General features: G+C 55.5%; 1 protein-coding gene across 2 annotated transcripts; it reads left to right on the forward strand.

The window, feature by feature from the left end:
• The first annotated feature begins 482 nt into the window (after nt 1-482).
• On the forward strand, nt 483-20,699 carry PVALB (parvalbumin). 2 transcript variants are annotated; one of them, XM_045083919.1, is made up of 5 exons: nt 483-586; nt 2,919-2,986; nt 5,025-5,157; nt 6,382-6,491; nt 20,476-20,699. In XM_045083919.1, exons 2-5 carry the CDS (start codon nt 2,926-2,928, stop codon nt 20,502-20,504), a joined length of 333 nt encoding a protein of 110 aa, XP_044939854.1. In that variant the 5' UTR covers nt 483-586; nt 2,919-2,925; the 3' UTR covers nt 20,505-20,699. The 2 variants fall into 2 exon arrangements, with proteins under 2 accessions (XP_044939854.1, XP_044939853.1); XM_045083918.1 differs by lacking the exon at nt 483-586 and having other exon boundaries at nt 2,826-2,986.
• The last annotated feature ends 2,892 nt before the right edge of the window (nt 20,700-23,591 follow it).

A 23,591-nucleotide genomic window follows, 5' to 3' on the forward strand; every position in this document is an offset into this window, starting at 1 on the left:
CTCCAAGGGCTGGGCCCACACCCAGCTCCAGGCTCGCGGTTTTGAGTCGGAACTCCCACCACACCTGGCGTGTCTGTGCTGTTTCCTCACCCACGTGAGAGTGACCAGCCAAGGCTTTAGGGAGGAGGTGGTGTACACATAAGAAACCAGCCCAGCCCCATGCACAGAAAACAGTTCCTCTTCTATTCATGTGCTCACATGTCCTGTTCCTTTCCTTGCAGGATTTGGGAGGCTGGAAACAGTGTTGCCATCTAAAGTGGTCACGGAAGGCTTCGTGGAAGAGGAGAGCCCTGCCTGAGCCTCAATTTTGGGTGCCGGAGGGAGACAGGGGCCAGGGGTTATTAATAGGCCTGGCTTGATGGGCCCAGGGAGGGTGAATGTGATACAGACACCCAGTACCGAGGCTGGGAAGTACCTGACACCGGAAGGGGAGGGGGCCGGGGGCCGGGGGTAGCGCCACCTCCCAAAATAGCCAGAGCAGAAGCCTATATAGGTGGCCATCCCACCTCGAGGCTCACTTCCCTGCAGGACCTCCCACCCGCCCGGGGCTTTCAGTGCAGGTTCCAGCCCTCCTCCCCCACCCAAGGTGAGTGGCAGCTACTGAGGCTGAAGGTCGGATACAGTGGGGAGGAGGCCAGATGGAAGGGACAGCCACATCGTCCCTGCCCCCAGGGGGACGGGGCTGGGAGGGGGCACTGAAAGGTCAGCAACTGAGGAGTCCAGGATTCCTCGGCTCTCCATCCGAACTCCTGGTGTGACCTGGGATAAATCCCTCCCCCTGGCTGGGCCTCAGCTTCCCCACCTTGGAACGAGAGGGGTGGAGCCAGGCGTCTGTGGACTCTGATGATGCCATCACAGGAGACCCATGAGTGGGCACAGGAGGCAGGAGGAAGGGCTGTGGAGGGCGGGCCGGCCCCAGTAACATCGTCTGGTGCTCTGACTGGGTGGACTCTGGCCCAGAGAGGGTGTCAAGCTGATGGAAGGCTTCTCTAGCAGGGAGAGTTGGAGGAAGGAGGGAGAATGGGCCTGTGTTGAGGTTCCTGCCTTTGCTACGGGGGTCCATGTTTGGGTATGGTCTGTGGCCCAGATGGGTGGGACTTCACAGGGCTGGGTCTTGGGCAGCGGGGAGGGGCTCCACGGATGAGGGTCACTGAACTCCAAGTTAGGAGACCCAGCTGGGGGTCTCTCTCTGCCAGCTGCCTTGCTGTGTGTCCTTAGGCCACTCACTGATCCTCTCTGGCCTCAGTTTCCCCACCAGTAAAACATAAGGATCCTTCAGCTAGGGAAACAGATTCTCCAGTTAGGTCCCTGGAATGAGCTGAGCCTGGGGGCTGAAATAATTTCACAGAAGCCCAGCACGTCCACATGAACAGCTTGGCTGGGGGCTGGGACAGCAGGGCCTGCTGAAGGGTCCACAGAGGGCCATGCAGCAAGAGACAGTGGGTCAGGAGACACAGCCTCCGCTCCTTAGAAGCCAGCCGAAGGGCTGTGGACTGAAGGAGCTGACTCACAGAGAGGGGGCAGCCCGAGTGGCGTCGTCCTAAGGTTTCCAGGGAGGGCAGCCATCCAGGGCTGAGCTGAGGGAGACGGTGTTGACAGCAAGTGTGCCGGAACTCAAGCAGCTGGGCAGTTCTCCCCAGCCACCCACCAAGAGGCACCAGATTCAGCCCCAGCCCACCTGCCTACACCTTCCGTTGGAGGCTCAAAATCCCACCCCAAGGGACCACCAACACCATCAACACAAGGGAGGGACGCAGACAACCAGAAAAGGAGAAGGTCATAACCCAAGGTCACGCAGGGACTTAGCACAGCTGTAGATCTAGAACCCAGGCATCCTGACTCCCCGTCCAGTGCTCTGCAAACTGTAGAGGCTGCTGGTTGCAGCCTGAATCCTGGGGAGACTGTGAGAAAGAATGCAACTGGTCTCTGGCTGCCTAAGATTGGAAGTGTCACATTTCCCAGAGAAGAAGTTCAAGCCACGAAGCCTGCTGAGCTTGTCTAAAAAGTGTGTTCTGAAGGTTCCAGCCTCTCCCCAGACATGGGTCTTCTGGTCGCCTAGTGGGGAGAGGGTGCAGGAAGAGTTCAAGGAGCCTCTCCCACCCTCCCCTCGACCAAAAGCTTCATGGAGGGCAGGAGTCTGGACCTACATTACAGTCGGTGGCTCAGGAGACTAGGGAAGCAAGTAGTGGAGATCTGAGAACAGTTCCTTGGAAAGTCAGACTAGGGGGGGGGGGGGGAGGTTTCAGTGCATCTCTGGCCAGATGTGGGATGGGGCATCTGGAAAGGGCTCGCAGGGCAGCAGCCTAAGCCTCTCCGGCTGCCTCCTCCCAGTGGTCTTGGGGTTCAGGTTTCCAGACCTCAGCGCTCAGATTTTGCAGCATAAATTTGCATCCAGGACAGACAAGAGCGGAGGCCGAGGTAGAAGGGAAGACAGAACGGGAGTAGGACCCAGGGGCCCACCAGGCTGTTGGCCTGGCCCCTGGCGGTCAGGTATTCTCTCCCAAGCGGCGGGACATCCTCTGAGGTGCACGGACGCGAGAAGCTGCGCCGCAGCTGCTGCGCGTGCCCTTGACAGCAGGAGAGCAGGAGAGCCCTCCAGCCCAGGCTGGTGACGCGGGCGCCCCATCAATTCCAAAGGTCGCCCACTCCCCGGGCGCCCGGGCCGTGGCCCCCAGGGATCCCGAGGACCCCCGGCGGGGCGGGGCGGGAGCTGCAGCGGGTCCGCGCGTCCGCCGGTCCCCGGCAGCGCTGCGAGACTGAGCCGCTCTGGCTGCGCGCCCAGCCCCGCGCCCCCTGGCTCTGCGCCAGGCCGGCGGGCGTGCGCCCGGCGCGCAGCACTGCAGCGCTGGTCATATGAGCAGAAATGATGAGAAAAGCACTTTTTAATCTTTTCGCACTTGCTCTGCGCGCTCAAACAGTTGCAGGATGTCAATGACAGACTTGCTCAGCGCTGAGGACATCAAGAAGGCAGTGGGGGCCTTTACCGGTGAGCAGCGCGGTCCCCTCCCCAGCCCTCTCCCCTGATCCACCACCCTGGCCCTGCACTCCCCAGGTCGCGGGGCTAAAAAATCCTCCGGAGCGCTCCTCTGCCCAAGCATCCTGTGGGGAGCTGGCTGGACGGAGCAGGGGGTTCCTCGGCATTTCCCAACTCCTCTCGGGCGGGACTTGGCGCAGGGAGCCGGTGGGGAGGCCGGGTGGTGCTCTGCCGGACAATGGAAACTTGCTGGTGCCAAAGACAGGGGTGCCTTGCTGGGAGGACTCGGGGTCCGGACAAAGGGCAAACACCGGGGTCCAAAGCGGACCTTCCAGGTCCTTGTGGGCGCTTGATACTTTCCCTTTAAGACACTTGGAGGGGCGCGGGTGCGCACGTCTTCTCTCCAAGCAGCCCCTTTCGGTGGAGACCCTCGTTCAGAACGGGACTCTACTTGGCTGGGACTCTACTTGGCTGGCGGTGGTTGGCTCCTTTGCAGTCCAAGCCCCTCTCTGGGGCCCAGGGCATTCCCCCCCATACACACCCGCCCCACCACCACCACCACCAGCACCCAGGACCCGCAAGCGATTGAGGCAAGCGATCAATCGAATGGGGTGACCTTCCCGCAGCTGGCATTGTGTCTGCCCAACCCTGCGGGGGGCATCCTCAGCGCTTGCAACTTCCAGCCTCCATAGGTTGCCCAGGTTGCGGGAGGGGGGGGGTGCAATCTAACCTCTCTGAGCTGCCTTGGACTTGAGTACTTAGCTGCCTACCTGCTTCTTCCCTCTGCTCTCCTAGCTGGGGAAACTGAGGCTGGGAGGAGACCAGAAACTTGCCCAAGGTCACCTAGAACAGAAGGGGGATTAGAACTAAGGTCACCTCCAGGTCTTGGGCCCCCTCCTTAGTGGCAGAGGTGGACAGGGGACCTGTCCTTCCCTCAGCTCAAGGCTGAGGGGAAAACACGACTCTCAACAGGACCCCTCCCTCCCTGCCACACCGAAACTACTATGATTGTACCCTTTCCCGGTGTTCCTGAAAGGGAGCTTAGCACACAGAAAATTGGAGAGGAGGCGTCCCAGTTCCTTTTTGCTTGGCATTCCCCTCCTCAGGGTATGCAGAAGTTCTGGAAGACTACCCTTCCAGGGGAGCTGGGATAACCTACCCAAGACTCCTTGACCAACCTTGTTCCCTCTGAAAAGAAACTTAACTGGGAGTTCCTGGGGAGCCTTCCAACATGCCCCCAGCTCCCACCAGAATTGATATCTGTGGCAAAGCCAGGATCTCTGGGTCCTCCCCCTCCTCTTCCCCCTGTATGACCTTGAGAGAAACTTGTCTTCCCTGTGTTGGTCGATTTTCTGGCAATACAATCTGTGGCCGAGAAAAAAGATCACCCCTGCCCCCGACATACACACACCATGTTCACACTACGTCCAAATCCCCAGCCCATCCCCATTCAGCCAACACCCAAAAGCCTTCATGGAAGCCAAGAAGCTGCTCAGCCTCCAAAGGCTATCCTGCTCCCAGTGAAGGGCACAGCAGAGTGGTCTACCTTTGTACCTCTAGCTGCGTGACCTTGGGCCAAGCACATCCGTCCATCCGCACTGGTCCGGGCTCCTTCAGCCCTCCCAGAGGAGCATCAAGGCCATCTTGGCCAGAGAGTGATGTAAGACACAGCTGGGTGGGGAGACATGAGCCAGGTGCATTTTCCTAGTCATAATCTTCCCCTCCTCCGCTTTGTTCTCGGGACTTCTGAATCTCAGAGTTGGTTCTGCATCCCCCACTTGTCCAGACACTGCTTTAGCTGCGCTGGTACAGAAGTGGGGGTGGGGGGGTGCGGTCTGCAGGATGGTGGAGGGTGCCTTTGAGGCAAAATGAAAAATCAATGAATAAATACTCCAGCTAGCACTCCCTGTCTTGCATCCCTCCATCCCCTAGCACTGGCCCAGTTTGCTCAAATCAACAACTACTGCTCTACCCCCTGTCCTCCTGCCCTTCCCTACCACCCCGCCTTTGTCCTCAGTTTAACCGGACCCTCTCCACCCTGCCCCCACAGCTGTCGACTCCTTCGACCACAAAAAGTTCTTCCAAATGGTCGGCCTGAAGAAGAAGAGCCCGGATGATGTAAAGAAGGTGTTCCACATCCTGGATAAAGACAAGAGCGGCTTCATTGAGGAGGATGAGCTGGGGTAAACTGAGGCCTGCAGGGACTGCCCAGCCTGAGAGGGTGTGGGGGTTGGGACTCTGGCTCCTGAGGGCCCATCAGATCTGCCCCTTCTCTCTGCACATTTGGCAGAAAATATCTGTGCTTCACCACTGTTGTTTCCGGAAGAATGAAATCGGCAGCCGAAAGTGCAACTAACTAGGTTAAATTATAGCCACTTAATATTGCTAATGGAATGAGGCTACTTAATAATTAAACACACAGGAAGAGGCAGGTTTTCTGGATGCCTAATGCCATGTGCAAGACAGGGAGTGCTAGCTGGAGTATTTATTTCATTGATTTTTCATTTGCCTCAAAGGCACCCTCCACCATCCTGCAGACCGCACCCCCCCACCCCCACTTCTGTACCAGCGCAGCTAAAGCAGTGTCTGGACAAGTGGGGGATGCAGAACCAACTCTGAGATTCAGAAGTCCCGAGAACAAAGCGGAGGAGGGGAAGATTATGACTAGGAAAATGCACCTGGCTCATGTCTCCCCACCCAGCTGTGTCTTACATCACTCTCTGGCCAAGATGGCCTTGAATTTCGTCCTAAAGAGAAGGGGGAGGGTGTGGAGAGAGATCTTTCCGTAGGAACCTCCCTACCCATCAATCTCACCCCCAAATCATTTTGCAAGGATACCCTTTGTCTAGAACCTTCTCCTTCTACCTACTCACACACACACATATACACACTGACTTCTACTTGTCCTCCAGGCGTCACCTTCTCCAGGAAGCCTCCCTGGTTTTCCCCCTCATCCCAGGTGGGATGGATGCATCCTCTGAGCACCCTTCTCTATCCCCATCAGTGTATCCATCACCCTGTGTGGTCTCTCTCTGAGCACTCCACCTCCTCCTCATTTTTTTGGGTGGCTTCCTTCTCTGTGACCCCCCCATTTCCAGCATGGCCCCGGCACAGAGAAGACACTTTTGCATTCGTCGGGTTGGCTGAAAAAAAAAAAAAGCAAATGCAGGTGCCCTGCCTGGAGTGAGGTCGGCCTTTCGCCGAGGACGGCCTGTCCTTCCCTGCACACCCACCCGTTAAAGCACAGCCGCAGCCCAGGCAGCCTGGCGCAGCACAGCTGCTGCACGCCTGCGGCCGGCTGCCTCTCCCAGTTGCCCGCTGCCGCTGCGCAGGTGCCCGCCCACCATCCGGACACTGTTCCTGCAAGGTGACCTCCACATGACTCCCTCCCCGGCTTTTCTCCCCAGATTCATCCTGAAGGGCTTCTCCCCAGATGCCAGAGACCTGTCTGCGAAAGAAACCAAGACCCTGATGGCCGCTGGAGACAAAGATGGAGACGGCAAGATTGGGGTGGATGGTAAGTAGCCGTGACCTGGGGCCAGAGCACATCGTGGATCTCAGGTTGTTCGGGTGCTAAGAGTTTGGAGCTATCTCTGTCACATGAGAGGGACAGGAGGGGTCTCCCACTCCCCAGGATTAGAAGGAAAAAGCAATGCATTAGGCCGAGAGCTCTGGCCAGGTACACACGCAAAATACCTGGTACATTTTTTTTTTTTTTCTGAATTTGAACAACCTGAAAGGAACAGATTCTTTTCCCCCCCCTACTATGTAAGGAATCAAGGAGAATTTGGGATTTTCCCTGAACTTTGCCTGCACTTTTACCTGGATTCTGGTACCGGCTCTGCCCAACTGGCTGTGTGACCTTGGGCCGTCCCTGTCCTTCTCTGGGCCTCAGTCTCCCAACCGTAACCTGAGGAGATGAGGCCAACTGATCCCCAAGGACCCTATCTTTCTCAAATTCCAGCGATGGAAATTCCTTACCTTCTATCATCCTCAGCATCTTGTCCTGGTATCCTGTAACTTCAGGTTTCAAAAACCTGTTTGGGCTTCACCCAAATATACCCTTCCCGCCTTGTAGGAAAGCCAGGAAAAACAGCCACCTGGGAATCAAGGAAAGGAGTATTGAACCCTGCCTTGCTTTGGGGGCTGTGCTTTCAGAACAGAGGAGGGCCTGGCGGTCCACCATCCCGCATCCTTCTCCGTTCAGAACGAATATTCACAGAATTCACAGAACACACCCCAGCAGCGTTATCTTTCTTAGCATCCCAACAGCCTTGAGAATGATCTCGATTTTACAGGTGGGGAAACTGAGGCAGGGGTGCTTAGCCTGTTCAAAGAGCTAGGACAGAAGTGAGTGATCCGGGATTTGGAATAACCCTTTCCAGCAAGTTGTGTCTCATCTTGTAATCATCCTTCCTGTCAACCTAAGAGAAAACTGTGTATGGGCGCTTGGCCTCATGGGCTCAAATCCCCTACCACTTTCTGGCTGTGTGACTTTGGGCAACTCCAGTACTATTCTGGGCTTCAGTTGTCTCATCTCTGAACTGAGGACAATGATAGTCCTTCTCCCATGGGACTGTCATGAGCATTAGATGTGTTAATGTATAAAGGGTTTAGAATAGTGTCTGGCAGGAGTCAGTGCTATATATGTGTTTGTTACCTAAATTTTTAAAAATAGGGACTAGGTTGTCTTCATCCTTTTATATTCAGTATAGAGCCCACATCTCCCCCAAAGCAGGCACCTAATAAACATCTGTTGCCCGAGTGTAAAGACCAGCCCTCCAGGCTCTGCTTCCTCTCTGCACTTCCCCAGCTATGACCTTGGCCCCGGCCCCTCTCTACACCCAGTTCTAGTGCCCTGCAAGTGAGGTGCACGGTTTAATCCCAAGACTTGGTTGGGCTCATCATGAAAATTAAGTGGCTATCGACACAAAATTGCTCTGGAAAAGTTGAAAGGATTCTGAATGTGGGTGTACATGATTAAAGTATTATGCCCGAGACCAAAATGGAGAAACTTGGGCAAGGACGGGAGGACCAGTCCCCTGGCATTCCAGTGCCAGCTGTCTCTCCTGCGGCTGCGAAGGAGGGAGGTGATTTTAAAGGAGTCGGAGCAGAAAGTGCTGGAGAGAAATGGGTGGCTGGTCCTGGCGGGTCCGGTGAGTGGTGAGTGGCACATCTCCCCATGCCCCTTCCTGAGACAGCTCCACCTGGGAATGGGGTTCTCACCGGGACCCCAACCCAAACCTCCAGACCTGCTTCCCCTTTTTATTGGCAGCTAGTAGGTCGGAGCTGGGCAGGAAGCGGTAGGCGGGGTCTTCATGGATGGCTGCTGCTACCAACCTACATGATAAAGAAAAATCAGGCCATACCCTAGGCTGCTTCCCTCCCTGCCCACCTCCAGTCTTAAAGAGCTAACTCAACTCTTCCACCAGATCCAACAGACATTTCCTGAGTAGCAAGCCAGTGCCAGGCTGTCAGGGAGGGAAAGATGAATTCAACCCTATTCCCAGAGGCCCTGTTTCCTGGCTGGGTGCCCCAGAGCAGAGGCTCAGCAGCCCTGAGCCCCAGTTGCTCATCGATGAGCTGGGCATGACGACAGATGGCTCTCGGGCATCTGTGAGGTTCCATGACCCGAAGCATGTTAAGCGCAGCCAGCGTCCAGCACATTGCAAGTTCTCGGCCAGCAGCGGCTACGATGCTATTTCTATCCTAGCGGCAAGATGCTTACAGTTCCATGTATATGTGCACAAAGGAACGCCAACACCTAGGGGGTGCGGAGGAGCTTCCTGGAGAGGGCAAGACGGCGGTGTGGAGGCATATGGGAGGCTGAGGACAGGAAGCTGCTGGCCGGAGGAGGGGGGCCGGGGGTGTTCCTGGGAGAGCTCGGGGCAAGGTGTTGGTTTAAGCAAAGGCACAAGGCTGGGAGGTTTAGGGATGTCTAGAAATGGGCAAGAAGGTTGTTTGGCTGGAGGTGGAAAAAGAGAGAGACTTGTTAGCAGTGTGGTGACGCGTGCCGAACCCTGCCCGAACGTCGCCTAGGACGGAGGTTGGAGGGGCTGATGCAGAAGGAGCAGCGTCAGTGCCCCAGGCACACTGGATGCAAACCCAGGGGTGTCTGCCAGCGCTTTCCAGCTCAGGATGACCTGATGGGCGGTCTGGGGGTCAGGGCAGATGAAAGAGGATGGGGCAGGAGAAGAAACAGGTTGGGGGGGCACGGATCCCCAGAATCAGCAGAGCCCCATGTGGTACACTTTTGAGAATGGAAGATTCAGATGCCTCCCCTCCTCACCTCCACCCCAAACATGGTACTTTTCCTGGAGGGTGCCGGGAAGGATGAGGTGACGATGCCTGGTAGGCAGTGAGATGGGAGGCAGAGGACTTTGCAGTCCGCTGGGAAGTTCTGTTTCAGCCACGATGCTTTCCTGCCTGTTTCCTGTAAAGGCAAAGTGTTCCGAGCCCTGCCCAGCACCAGGAGGATGCTTTCAACTCCTGGTGGGACCCGAGGCAAGTCACGGAACCCCATCTGGCCTTCAGATGGGGTGTGCCTGATCTTACAATCAGGAACCAGTCACTGGGGTCCCTGCCAGGTCTGGGATTCCAACAGATGCCCCAGCAAATAAACCTCTAGGCAGAGGACCAGCTGAGCCCGGGGCCACCTCACATAATGAGAGCAGGAACATCTAACTCACGGAGCACTTACTGTGTGTCAGGCACCGTGCTCAGCATTCTACCCCCCCGAATCTTCCCAGCTGTCTCTGAAATGGATACTATCACTATCCTCCTTTTATAGATGAGGACACCGAGGCTCGGAGAGTCTAGGGCTTTGCCTAAACCTCATGTCTCAGAAGAGGCAAGGTCAGGATCGGAGCTCACGTGTGCTGGATCGAAGCACATGCCCTGTGCGTGCTCTGGTCATTCATGGAGTTCAGCGAGCACCTACCCTAAGATGGTTTTATGTACTGACTTATTGCCGGCTTCTCTCTCCCCCGCTGCGATGCCAGGTCCACAAAAGCAAGAATTTAGTCTTGTTCCGTTCTGACCCCACCACCTAGAATAGGGCCCGGCACACAGAAGGGGCACAAGGAAAGTTTGCTGAATGAATGAACGAATGAATGAATGAATGAATGAACGAGTGAATGAATGAATGAATGAATACATGGCCAGCTCTGGGGCTGCTGTGCTGAGGAAGAGTGGTGTGTAGGGAGAGGTCTACAGGCAAAGGCTGGAGACCCGTGTGGGCTGGGGGCTTGCATGCAGCAGGTGCTGGGGGATTCTAGAAGCAGGACCACCTTCATCTCCCACCGTTTGCCCTCTCAAGGTGAGTGATGCTTACCAGGTCCTTGAGAACCGTAGACTGAAGGGAGGGGATAGAGAGACAGAGCTCTAATAATAACCCTTTGCATTCCCGTCTCTGGGGCAACTACTTCTAGGAAGCTCAGACTTTTATAGATGTGGTTGATTGATTCTCAAAGTCCACCCTTGAGAGGCTGGTGCAGAGCTGGTAATGGAGAGTTTTAAGGCAGGAAAGGAGAAAGAAGCTGGACAGAGGTAGAGGTTGCCCCCAAACCCAGCCACAATCGCAAAACCCAGGCACAAATAACAGGCGAGCCGGCTAAGGGAAGGGCTCCTTTTCAAGTGTTTGCCCTTCACTTTGGTGGGTCTCACACTGGAGCCAACGTCAGAGTCTCTGGAAGCTTTTCACAACACACAGGGCTGTGCCGGAACCCGAGTTTCTGATTCCTTACGTCTGGAGTGGGACCCAAGTGTTCACGCTTCCACCAAATTCTGGGTGGGCCCCGGGGACCATACTCTGGTCCTAGAATAATAATCCTAGAAGATAGGTACCATCACACTTCCCCTTCTACAATGAGGACGCCAAGGCACTGAGGGGTTCAGTGTGCAGGCCCACTCAGTCGCAGAGCCAAGAAGGAGGTTCAGAGGTCCAGCCAGGACCCCTGGTCCCCCGCCTCTTATACAGATGTGTCCCCCGCCCGGGCTCTCCATTCGCAGTGCCTGCCCGTGTGGAACATGCAGGCTGGCAGGACCAGCGGCTGCCGCCCGTGCAGCATGTCCTGTGCGCCAGGCACTGCGCCCCAGCCTTAGCTCATGGAGCTGGTGCAGCTGCACGACAGCTCCCAGCTGCCAGGAGATACACCCTCACTCCACCGACCCGCAACCCGAGACTCGGAAGTGGGGCAACTTGCCAGTCAGCCAGTCACACGGCCAATCAGCATCCAGGCTCTCCAGATCCAACACTCTGACTCCGGGTGGCCCACTGCTCCCCGCAGTGCTGCGGACGGGATCTGGACACCCCGGACACACGGACAAGAGCTGCACACCGTGTTCACACACACACACACACACACACACACACACACACATACACATGGACAAGATCTGCACACCCCACATACACACAGACACACTCTCTTTCTCTCTCACGCTTTCTCTCATATACACACTCATGCACTCTCGCACAGTCTCTCTCATACACACACACACACACTCCCTCACGCACTCTCTGAGATACTCACACACTCACACACATACTCTCTCTCTCACACACTGTCACACACTCCCTCATGCACTCTCACACATTCTTATACACATACTCTCTCATGCACACACATCACATACTCTCCCCTACACACTCTCACACACACACTCTCACACACTCCCTCATGCACTCACACACACACACTCTCACACACATACTCTCTCATACACACACACTCCTATACACTCTTCCACAAACATACTCTCACACACATTCCTTCATGCACTCTCTCACAGACACACACTCTCTCATACACACTCACACACTCACATACTCTCATACACACACTCACACATTCCTAGATTCTCACACTCTCTCATACACATATTCTCTTACACTTTCATACACACACACACACACACACTCTCTCTCTCTCACACACACACAGACACACACACACACACACACACACACACACACACACACACACACACACACTCTCTCTCTCTCACACACACACACACACACACACACACACACACTCTCTCTCTCTCTCTCACACACACACACACACACACACACACACTCTCTCTCTCTCTCACACACACACACACACACACACACACACACTCTCTCTCTCTCTCTCACACACACACACACACACACACACACACACACACTCTCTCTCTCTCTCACACACACACACACACACACACACACACTCTCTCTCTCTCTCTCACACACACACACACACACACACACACTCTCTCTCTCTCTCACACACACACACACACACACACACACACACACACACACTCTCTCTCTCTCTCACACACACACACACACACACACACACACTCTCTCTCTCTCTCTCACACACACACAGACACACACACACACACACACTCTCTCTCTCTCTCTCACACACACACAGACACACACACACACACACACTCTCTCTCTCTCTCTCTCTCACACACACACACACACACACACACACACACTCTCTCTCTCTCTCTCACACACACACACACACACACACACACACACTCTCTCTCTCTCTCACACACACACACAGACACACACACACACACTCTCTCTCTCTCTCTCACACACACACAGACACACACACACACACACTCTCTCTCTCTCTCACACACACACAGACACACACACACACACACTCTCTCTCTCTCTCTCACACACACACAGACACACACATATACACACACAGGATCCTTGTTACCCGTTCCCCGAAACCTGATTCTGGTGATGGGTCCTGTTTCCAAGCCTTCCAGCCTACTCCAGCCCAAGAGCCTGTGGTTTACTTTTTGCTTCTGATGCTGAAAACTTTCATCATCATTATGGCTGGACCACCGCGACCTCCTCCACTCACATGCCTCAGGTCATTTGCTTTTTCTGCTTCCTTCTGGCAAAATCTGTTCTCTTTTATCCTTAAGCAGCCCACTTAATGTGTCCAGCGGGCAAGGAGTGAGGGAGTAAGCCCTTGGGCCAAAACACCTGAAGTCAGGCCGAAAATCCAACCCCCAGAATGCGGTGGTGTAGACAGCCAAGCCCTTTTCTCTCCCTAGGCAACCACCTCCTCATTCCAAAGTGGGAACAAAAATGCCCACCTCACAGGGCTGTTTCTTGCATGAAGTGAGTGTTCTGGAAATTATTCCTTTCCTCCTATTTCACATGCGCGCTTTCTCTCGGAAGCCGCCTCAAAACCCCAGTCCTCGAAGGACAGGAAATGGGGTCTAAGATAGAAGACAGTGACAGGGACGGCAGGAGAGGTCATCCAGCCCTCCAGCCCCGGTGGGATTTGGTTTCTGGGGAAGGCGGGAGGAGCCTATCCGAGCCAGCGCGGTCCTGGTGGCAGAGCCCTAAGGTGTACAGCATTTTGTCCCATCTCCCTGCGTCTTCACACTGGCCCCACGAGGTCAGGGTGGGGACAGAGTCTGTGATTCCCCCACTGAGAGCTGTGGCAACTGAGGCCCGGTGGGAGCTGTGCCGGGGTCACACAGAAATCCTTGGCGGAACGGAACCTGTGTCTCCTGACTCTGCCACTCCCTCCGCCAGCTTCTTGGAGACATTCAGGTTACAAATGGTTCCCGGGCTTAGCGAGATGCTGGCTTGAATTCGCGAGTGGACGGACGCTCCCTCAGTCCGGCCTGTGTGCAGCTAGATATGACGGAGCGGAGGGAGAGGAAGCAGCGCTCTTAGAGACCTGCCTTCCTGGGAGGAGGAGCCATGGGGAGGGAGGAGAGAGACACCCCCTCTCCATCGATCCCTCTCCTGCTTCCGTGGGTCAGGGCGGGAGTCAGAACCCCACCTCGGGGGGAGAGAGAGAGAGAGGGACACACTCTAGGTGAGCCCTCCTGAGTTAGAATTTCCTGGCTGAGTGACTCGCGGCCTCAGTTTCCCGGTTGGTAACATGGGGACAAGAGAGCCAGCACAGATGGAACAGGATGACACTGAGGGCAGGGCCTGGCACAGAGGGAGCCCCCAGGACTGTTTACGCCGCTCCGCGTGGCCGTCTGGCTTGACCCCAGATGACCTTGCCTCCCGTTCCCCCGGGTAGGAAAGTGATCCCTGTTTGCAGTACCAATTTATAAGGAGCCCGGCCCAGGAGCTATTTAGAGGCGAGGTGATAAACCGGGGGCCGGTGCCTCCGTCCTGGTCATCACGACAGAGGGGAGGGAAGACGGTTCCAAGCACTGACTCAATGTCTGTCTCAGGTTCACTTGGGGCCGTCAGCATGTGCTGGTCTCACCTGTCAAGGGCTTCTAAATTTGTCCAATCCCCTCGGTGCTGGGACTGGGGCAGACCTAATTAGGCTAATTTCAGCTTCCTGTAGGAAGGGGAGGACTGAGCCCTCGCATCTCCCCGACCCTCTCTGCCCCACCCCAGGGGCCCAGGACTCTGGGCCCCGACAGAGGAACACGGGCTCTCGCATCTCCATGGGGAGCCTTGATTTAGATGCGCTCCCGCTGTGTGCCGGGCCCCCCTGAGCCCGGTGCTTCTCACCTGGTTACCTTATCTGGTCCTCTCCAGAGCCCTATCCCCATTTTACAGACTCGGAAGCTGAGGGTCAGAGGCTGAGTTTCCATGGATGGGCAAGCAGAAGGTGGGGGCCTAACTCAGTGGGTTAGACGGTGCCAGAAACTTGGGGCAGGTCAGCTGCCTGCTCTTCAGGCACCCCCTGACCTCTGCTGCTCACATCCTTGCCTCCGGGATTTCTGTGCCACTTTGAAGCTCCAGGCTGTGCCAGTTGGAGGGGAGCTCCAAGGGAGAGGGACCTAAAGCTTACAGACCAGGCATGTTTCTGCCTTTGCTCGTTTGGCCTTCCCAACTGCTGGGCAAGCAGACGTTATCATGCCCCTTCACAAAAGGGAGTGGCGTGGTGAGTGGAGGTCATCCAGCCAGGAAGAGAAGGAACAAGAATCAGACCCAGCTCCAGGTGCCAGGTGGGGACAGGAAATGGTGGCGGGGGTTGGTGGGGGGACGGGCCAGGGGCGGTAAAAGCTCCCGTGCAGGATAGTAAATGTCATGGTGCCGGTTGCCAGGCCTTCGTTCACTCTGTGCCGGGCAGCACACAGGCATCTCCTAGGCTTGGTTTCACATAAGTTTAGCTGTAGAAAGCTTTTTTTTTTTTTTTTTTAAGATTTTATTTATTTATTCAACAAAGAGATAGAGCCAGAGTACAAGCAGGGGAAACAGCAGAGGGAGAAGGAGAAGCAGACTCTCCACCGAGCAGGGAGTCTGATGTGGGGCTCAATCCCAGGACTCTGGCTGGAATCATGACCCAAGCCGAAGGCGGATGCTTAACGGACTGAGCCACCCAGGAACCCCAAGTAGAAGCATCACAACAGCTACCAAATGCCGGGTGCTGGCTACGTGTCAGGCCTGGGGCAAGAGCTTTAGTGCGGGTTCCTTCGAATGAGTCAGAGAGCTCCACTTTACAGGCGGGGAAACGGAGGCACAGTATGGTGAAGCAGCTCTAGTCCAAGGTCATGGAAGCAAAAGTGGGAGTTGGGAGCTGACTCCCAGAGCCCTTGCTCCAAGCCCTGTGAGAGACCTGGCAAGGCATCTTCTAGACCTGACCTTGCACAGAGGAGAGCAACAGGAGGCAGAACCAAGGTCTGCACCCCGTCCCTGTTCCGCAACCCAGCATCCTACCGCCAATCAGGTGACCTAGACTTTGCAGGACTTTGTATGTCTGCTCATTTGTTTTTCTTTAAGGAGAAACCTAACATTTTAGAGGAGACTCCCCCTCCCTAGAAGAGGGCTGTTTGTTAATTGGCTGATTGCTAAGAGCTCTGCCCTGAGGCACCTACGAAAGGTCCAGAAGAGGTGACCGCTGCCCTCAATTTGTCTACAAAATGCCCTGCTCCAGCTTCTGGGAGGATAAAATTAGAATGCAGTGTTTCTGCAAAAAGCCAGGGCACGTGGCCTTTGTGACGTCCTGCCCACTTCAGAGTAGATCCCAGGGTGGGCAGAGGTGTTTGTCTTCAGAGGCTTTTGAAAACCCACGGGTCCAAGATACCTCCCACTCAGGGTCCAAAAGACCTGATCTTCTGCCCCTGGAACGTCCCTTGGTTGGCATTCCTTGGTCCCCTTCGCGCTGATCGCACCAAATGCCATCATCTAGCGTGAAGGTGGTGAAATGCCTCTTTGCCGACGAGCAGCCCCAGGACCGTGATCTCCAGGGGGAGGCTTAGGAAGGTCAGTGCAGGTCGGGAAACTGTAAGGACCAACTTTCCCTCCCGACAATCTCTCCGTGAGCTGGCACAGGCAGACAGACCCATATCTCCTTTATCCCAGCGCAGAGCGAACTCTGTGCCCAAGGACAGGCTCCATCGGCCCTGGCCAGTTTTCCAGATTCAGTGGCAGGTTGAGAGTTCCTGCTGCACGCAGCCTGGGACCCCAGCCCAATCAGGAACGGCCTCTCCACACTCAAGCAGGGGGTGCACCCGGGACCACCGACCAAATCGTTCCTCTGTCCCTTATTTTCTGCATGACCCTGAATCTTCACGTCTCCAAGCCTTCCGTTTCTCCATCTGCAACATGGGAATCACCGCCCAATGTGAGAATTACATGAGGCTAGTCGGAATTTGTTGAACCCCATGGAGGATTCATTCATGAGCCGTCTGTCCATCTGTCTGTCCGTCCATCGATTTGTTTATTAGCACCAGGTTCTACTCTGTTGCTAGGACAGTGGTGGACAAGCTGGGGTTCCCTGCCCTCCTGGGGTTTACATTCTAGTAAAGGGGAGACCAACAAAAGGAAGCCAGTCCATAAATAAGCTCATTTCAGAGAGTGCGAAGTATCATGAAGGGGTAAGGTGACAGAGTCGCGGAGGGTGGGGATATTTGAGCTGGTTCATGAGTCACTCTACACCTAGGTCAAAGTAGGTCGGGAAGCTCCGGGGTAAAGAAGAGAGCCTTAAAGCAGAAGCTTGACTCACGTCTGCTCTGTGATCTTGGGCAAGCTACTTCGCACTCGGGCCTCGGTTTCCCCATCTGTAAAATGCAGACGAAAGCATCTCTCCTCTCATGGAGGAGTCATGAGAATTTAACGAGTGTGTGTGTGTGTGTGTGTGTGTGTGTGTGTGTGTGTGTATAATGTGTAAAACGCTTCCCATTTGGCATTCAATAAATAAGAATTCCTAAATTCTATAAAAATGGACAATATTGATGAGAGACCTCTCCGAAGAGCAGCCTGACTCACCGAGGGGCTATAGAGTCACAGGAGCTCCCAGTTGAGGAACCGGACACTGTGTCCCTGGCCCCTGGGAGTGATTTTTGGAGTATTCGGTGTTTGGGCTCCATCCCTGCCCCTCGCTGTTACCACTCCGCCTGCGGCCCCGTGGGTGTTCGGGACCAGCTAGAGGACTTTCTCTCTCTGCCACCTTGAGTCAATACCTAGGTCCCCACATCCAGGTCACTTGCCTTTCCTGCCCTCAGGGACAGCCTGGGAACAGGAGAGGGTGGTGTCCACTTTCCAGCTCACACCCCAGGAAGAGAAGGAGCCCGGGGGCGTGTCCCTCCGCCTGGCAGGGATCCCACCCATTAATCCCGCGGTGGGAGCCTGTGTTTGGTTTGGTTGATGTTAGTTTTTTCACTTTTTTATTTGGAAACGACATTTGCTTTACAGAAGAGCCGCAAGGACAGCACGGTGGCTTCCCTATACCCCACACGCAGCGTCCCCCAGGGCTACCACTGCACGTGACCGAGGCACAGAAGGCATACAGTGATCAGGGGTGGGGGGCACATATGTGCTTCATTCAAAATCTGGGGAGGGCATTGCTCCCCTTAAGGAGCCCCCGTCCTTCTGGTGGCCTTTCTGAGGCCACTTCATATTCCGTTTTCACGGGTCTCTCCCAAGGAATTGCTACCACCCCCCACCTCTGCTGCCCTGACAGACACCCAGACCCACACCCAGAGAGGCACATTTCCAGGCAGGGCCTGGATCCCTAACTTTCAATGCTTTCTAGATGCCGTGGGGACTTGCCTGGGGACCCACACTCTCCGGCAGGCTGGGGACACAGCTTCTCCGAGAGCATCGTGGTAGAGGGCGGCAAACTCCTCCTTGTCCTCTCTGGTCTCCTGGAGAGAAAAACAACAGGGCAAGCATTCCCTGGGCCCCTTTTACTCCAAAGAAAGGCCTCAGAAGCCCCCACTGCCTAGTGGTAGCCCCTGTGACTGTCACAGCAAGGAACCCACCATTAGGAGGAGCTCACGGCGGCGGGGGGTGGGGGGAGCCAAGGACCTCCTGTGCACCAGCCCCTTGCTTCTGACTATCTCCCAATTCAAGAAGCAGCGCTGACTTTTCTTCCTTTTATAGATGATGACAGTGAGGCTCAGAGAGGCCAGGAGATTTGTCTGAGGTCACACAGCCCATAAGTGGTGGAGCCAGACTGAGGGCCGCAGGCCTGTTTGGAGCGCCAGCCCTATCACGCAGGGCACCAGCCCAGCATGGCTACTGGGTTCTTCCTAAACCTGTCCCCTTGTTTCCTGCCTTCTGAGCCTGCCCCATGAAAAGCCACTGCCTGTGATCCCTTGCCCACAGTCTGCTTTCTCCTGTGGGCTCCTGCTCCCTCTCACAGGACTCTACCCGAAGCCACCTTCCCTCTGAAGTTTTGCTGACACCTTAAGTAGAGGTGCACCTCTTCTCCCCGTGAGAGTGAAGTCTCTGGGCCTTCTATCCATTCACAAACACTCACGGTCCCTCAGTGTCGCGCTTGGAGGCAGGTGGTGAGATGGAGCAGGAGAGAAGGGGAGTGGGCGCTCTCCAGAGAGACAGGATTATGTCCCAGTGGGAGAGGCAGATAACAAATGAATAAGCAAGAACACACTCAAAAGGATTTCAAGAGTGGTAAGTGCTATATGACTAGAATAAAAACTGATGACAGCAAAAAGGATCCCAGTCGGGGAGGGTCACTGCTGTCACCAGAGAGGTCAGAAAAGGCCCCAGGGGAGCGACATCAGAGCTGGGACCTGGTGAGTGAGAAGAAGGTAGCCGTGGGAAGTCTGAGAACACACCAGGCGGGGAGAACAGCAGGTGCAAAGATCCTGAGGTGGGAATGGGCTGGGCACACCGGAGATTCAGCCAGAAGGCCAGCAGCATGGAGCCTGTCCTGCCGAGGACTGTTTCTTCCCTGATTAGGTCAGAAGCTCCTTCAAGGAAGAGATCATCTTTGGCTCCCCTGTGTCTCCCCTTACCTGGTTGGGGCCATCCCTTTGTTCATGTAGGCGGAGTGGGATTCAGTAGAGGGACATGGGATCTCCCCCTAGTGCTGTCACCAATCTCTGACATCAATTAATATCCAATGAAGTGAGGCAGGGAGACGCTCCTGGGGTGGGAGGGGCAAACCCTGTAGAGAGACCCTGACCCCAGAGCTTGAGTCCCAGCTGAGCCCCTTAGGACCCCAGAGACTCTGAAAAGTCACTTCTCCTCTCTGGGCCTCAGTGTCCCCTTCTATAAAATGGGACTAGCTCCTAGTTTCCTGAAGGATGGGCAGGACTCCGTGAGCCACTGTGTGAGACAGGGCCTAGCTCATTCTGAGCACCTGCACTCCCCTACCTGTCTGACCTGTGTGGAGATGTCACTTGCTCTGGTCTCCTCCAGAGTCTATCTCGGCCCCCTGAGGAGGAAGAACGCACAGCAGTCCTTGAACCAAGCTGCTCACCAGAATCCCCTCTGAACAGCTAAAAGAACTCCTCCCTGACCCGGAGCCTCCTACGTCACAAATCCTAGGGCGAGGGCCTGGCCATCTGTGTCTTCTTGGGATTCTGCTGGTGATCCTGGTAGGCAGCTGGGGAAGAACTAGACAAGGAGCTAAGGAAGAGCTCCAGGTCCCAAGAGGCTCCAACAGACCTGGGTCTAAGCCCTGGTTCTGCTCACTAACTGTGTGGCCCCATAAAGATGGCTGGACTCTGAGCCTCAGCTTCCTCATCTGTAGAATGGGAATGAAGACCACGTGCGTATCGCAAGATCATTGTCAGAGTCAGACAAGATCTTGAATATCAAGTGCTTAGAATAGCTCCTGGCGTGGGGTAAACCGTCAGATGCCTGCCTCTGTTCTCACTGTAGTTACTATTAGGAATTTGCAGGTGGCGGGAAATGATGAGCAAGAGAGGTGGCAGGCACACTAAGAGAACACTTCTCCGGATGGGCGCCGAGTGGGATACGGAAGTGGTAGATGACATCACTACACTGCACAGCTAACATGAATATAACTGTGTGTATTCACTACCTCGGAATCAAAATGTCTAAAAAGCAAAACACAAGAGACGGTAGGCTCACCACTTCCCGTTCGTTGTTTGTTCATTCATTCATTCATTCATTCCTCCCCACACTCACTGATTCCATTACTCTGGGTCTGCAGCAGGTGGGAGAACCAACAGGAGGCCCCGTGCGGGGGCCCAGCGGCCAGGCCGCGGCGAGTCCTCCTACGCTGCCCTCCTCTGACTCACCTCTCTGTCCTCTTCTTTTGCAGAATTCTCCTCTCTGGTGGCCGAAAGCTAAGAGGCTGTGACTGCCCCTGGTCTTCCACCCCTCTGCCCCAAACACCCAATGTCAGCCCCTCTTGCTGCCCTCCTGCATTTCTGTTCGGTGTGTTTATGTTATTTTTTACTCTTCCCATCCCCTGTGGCCCTCAAATGACATCATTCTTCTGAAAAAAATGCTGGTGAAACAATAAAGGCTGAACCAATCAGATTCTGCTGCTCTGCTCGGGAGGCCCCAGGTCTGGTGGGGCGTGGAGCTTGCCTTGGCTTCCCACGCCTATGCAGGGGTGGTGCAGGATTTAGACTGAAAAGATAGGACGGGAGGGAAATTTCCTGAGCCCTCCTCCGCCTGGAGTCCTGAGAATGGTACCTTGCATGGGTTACCCATTAATCCTTGAAACACCCATAAGGTAGGTGATGAAACTCCCACTTTACAGATGCAGAAATTAAGTCTTAGCGAGGAAAGTGATGTATGTAAACCCATACAGCCAGAACTTATGGGTGGATGGACGGAGGGAGAAATGGACAGCCTTGAAGACTCTTTGTTACAAATGACAGAAGCCCAACCCAGAGTAACTGAAGCGAAAAAGGAAAAAGAAAACACACACACACACACACACAAAGATTTGGTTATGCCTGAATAGTCCACGGCTGGCCTTCAGGAACGGTTGGATCAAGGGACTCAAGTGAGATCCCTTCCCCCCACGTCTCTGAGGACTGGGTTCCTTTGTGCTAGATTCATTGTCAGACAGGTGCTCCCTCATGACGGCAAGATTGCTCCAGCAGCATAAAGCCAGTCAAAAGAAGAACTTCTCTCCTCCAATCTCTCCATCAAGAAGACCCCAAATTTACTTCCATCAATACCACTAGCTAATATTTATTGTGCACTTCCTTTGTGCTGAACCCTTTCCGTGATTCCATCTGGACAACAACCCTATAAGTGAAGGCTATCACTGTCTCCTTTGTACAGATGAAGAAACATGGGCCCAGGGAAGCTCTATGTTTGCCCCAAATTGCTGTCTAAGTAGTGGAGCCAGAGTCCCCAACCCTGGCAGCCACCTCCAGAGCCTGCGTCCCTCCCTGAACCAGTCACTGTGACCCAAAGGCTGGGGGCCCTGATTGGCATGTCCCAGATGGAGCCCATCTGTGAAGAGGGGTGGGGTCGGGCCCACGGAAGGCACAGGGCCTGATACTTGGAGAGAGGTGTCCCAGCAGAAATCAGGAGTGGGGACGGCCACATTCCTGCAGGATGCCTTCTGCTTTTTCCCATGACAGCCTCGGGAATGGAACTGGTGTGTTCTCCTCTCTCATGTCAGGTTTCCAGAACCCATACCCAGCTGTGTCACTGGACCCTGCCCCTGGGCCCTGCCCTGTCGTCTTGGGCAGGGTTAGCAGGGAAGGCCCTCACCAAGGGCAAGGCCAGGGCGAGGGGCCCCCTCCGGGCTGAGGCTGAGGGGTGGGGATGGACAGGTCACCGGGCAGAGTCAGCTGACTCAGGCTTAGGAGGGGAGTCGGGACCAGAGCTAGGAAGTGGGCCAAAGCAGCCAGGTCCGAAGAGCCACCCCTCCAGGGGCCCAACCAGTTGTGCTCCAAGGGGGCAGGTAGGCCCAACATGGGAGCTGAGGGCGGGGGAAGATGAAGAGGAGCCGTGTGCCGGGCCGGGCCGTGTGTCATGCAGGAGTCAGGGCCAGGCTGGTGAGCTGTGGTGACTCCCCGGAAGCCAGAGCAGGGCCGTGCGAGAAGGACAGGCAGGTCAGGAGCAGTGCCGCCCACTGCGGCCCACTGGCCTGAGGTGGCTTTCAGTGCTTCTCACCCCACACGCGAGTGACAGCCCGCACATCACAATTCGGACTCAGGGCAGCACGTGGCCCAGCAGCCAAGCAAGTCTGAAAGCGGGTCTGTTCGACCTCTAAGGGGACACAGGACATTGGCTCGAGGGCCCTCCATTCAGAAAGGATTTTTTGTTTGGGGATGTGGGCAGGACCAGGCGGAAATGGCTTCTCTGAGTGGAGGGCACATTTTGGGGGGCGGGGGTAGGGAGTACAGTGGCGTCGGTGTGGGGGGTGGTGATGACAAGTGACACCACACCGGCCAGCAGTCACCAAGCCTCCTCTTGCCTCCTATTACACAGCTCATGATTTCGTCCAGCCCCTCACCTTTGCCGCCACTGCCTGAAGCCAAGCCTGGTCACAGGGTCGGGCAGGGGGTCCCTCCACCAAGCCCTGTCCCCAGGGTCTCACATTCGTGAAAAGCCTCCAGTTCAAACCTGGGGCCTCTCTCCAAATGAGGCCATACGCCCTGTCACTGTTTATAACTCGGGCTGGGACCCTTACCACCTGGAACTCAGCTGGCTCTAAGCCAGCTCTCAAAGCTGCTGGCGGCGGCTCCCCTGGCCCCTGGCCCGCCGCAGTGGCTTCCTAGCCCATGTCCTGGCCTCTGCTCCCTTCCCCAATCCATGACCATACTTTCTGAAACAGATCAAATCATATTGTTCTGCCTAAACTGCCCTGTGACTGCCCCATTCACAGACTAGGACCCCGAATCCAAGCCCAGCCTTCCCTACCCAAGTACAGCTCCCCCCTCCCACCGCTTCCCCATCTCTGGCTTCTCCCTCAGTCCTCCACTGCTCCCTACCAAGCTGCTCCCTCAGCCTGAACCGTTCTGCCCTTCCCGCCACTCTCCCTGCCTCGGTCTTATCCTGTCGAGAACCCCCCTCCTCCGGGTGGACACTCCAGCCGGGGCTGGAGGATCTGAACTTCTGCTGCAGGTGAAAACAGGTGCGGTACCTAATTCACACCCACGTCTCCCAGAGATCGTAAGATGCCCAGGGCCATGTCCATGGGGTTCCTGGCTGGATTCTAGGGCCTAAGACACAAAAAGGTGCCATGATGCCGATGTGGCCACAGTGGCCAATGACCGGCTGAAGACCACAAGCACAGAGCAGAACAGGGACCTGACCCCAGCCTCCTGCTTCCCCACCCTGCCTCAGTGTCTCCCCCATAAAGATCTTCCTCCCCAGCAAGGAGAGGGGCACAGAGGACAGATGTCCTCCTAGCCCAGCACCGGCCAGCCTCCAGCCAGAGTCACACGGACGCCTGGTCACCAC

Source organism: Mustela putorius, unplaced genomic scaffold, assembly GCF_011764305.1.
Source record: "Mustela putorius furo isolate JIRA1106 unplaced genomic scaffold, ASM1176430v1.1 tig00000738_pilon_pilon_pilon, whole genome shotgun sequence".
NCBI classification, from domain to species: domain Eukaryota; kingdom Metazoa; phylum Chordata; class Mammalia; order Carnivora; family Mustelidae; genus Mustela; species Mustela putorius.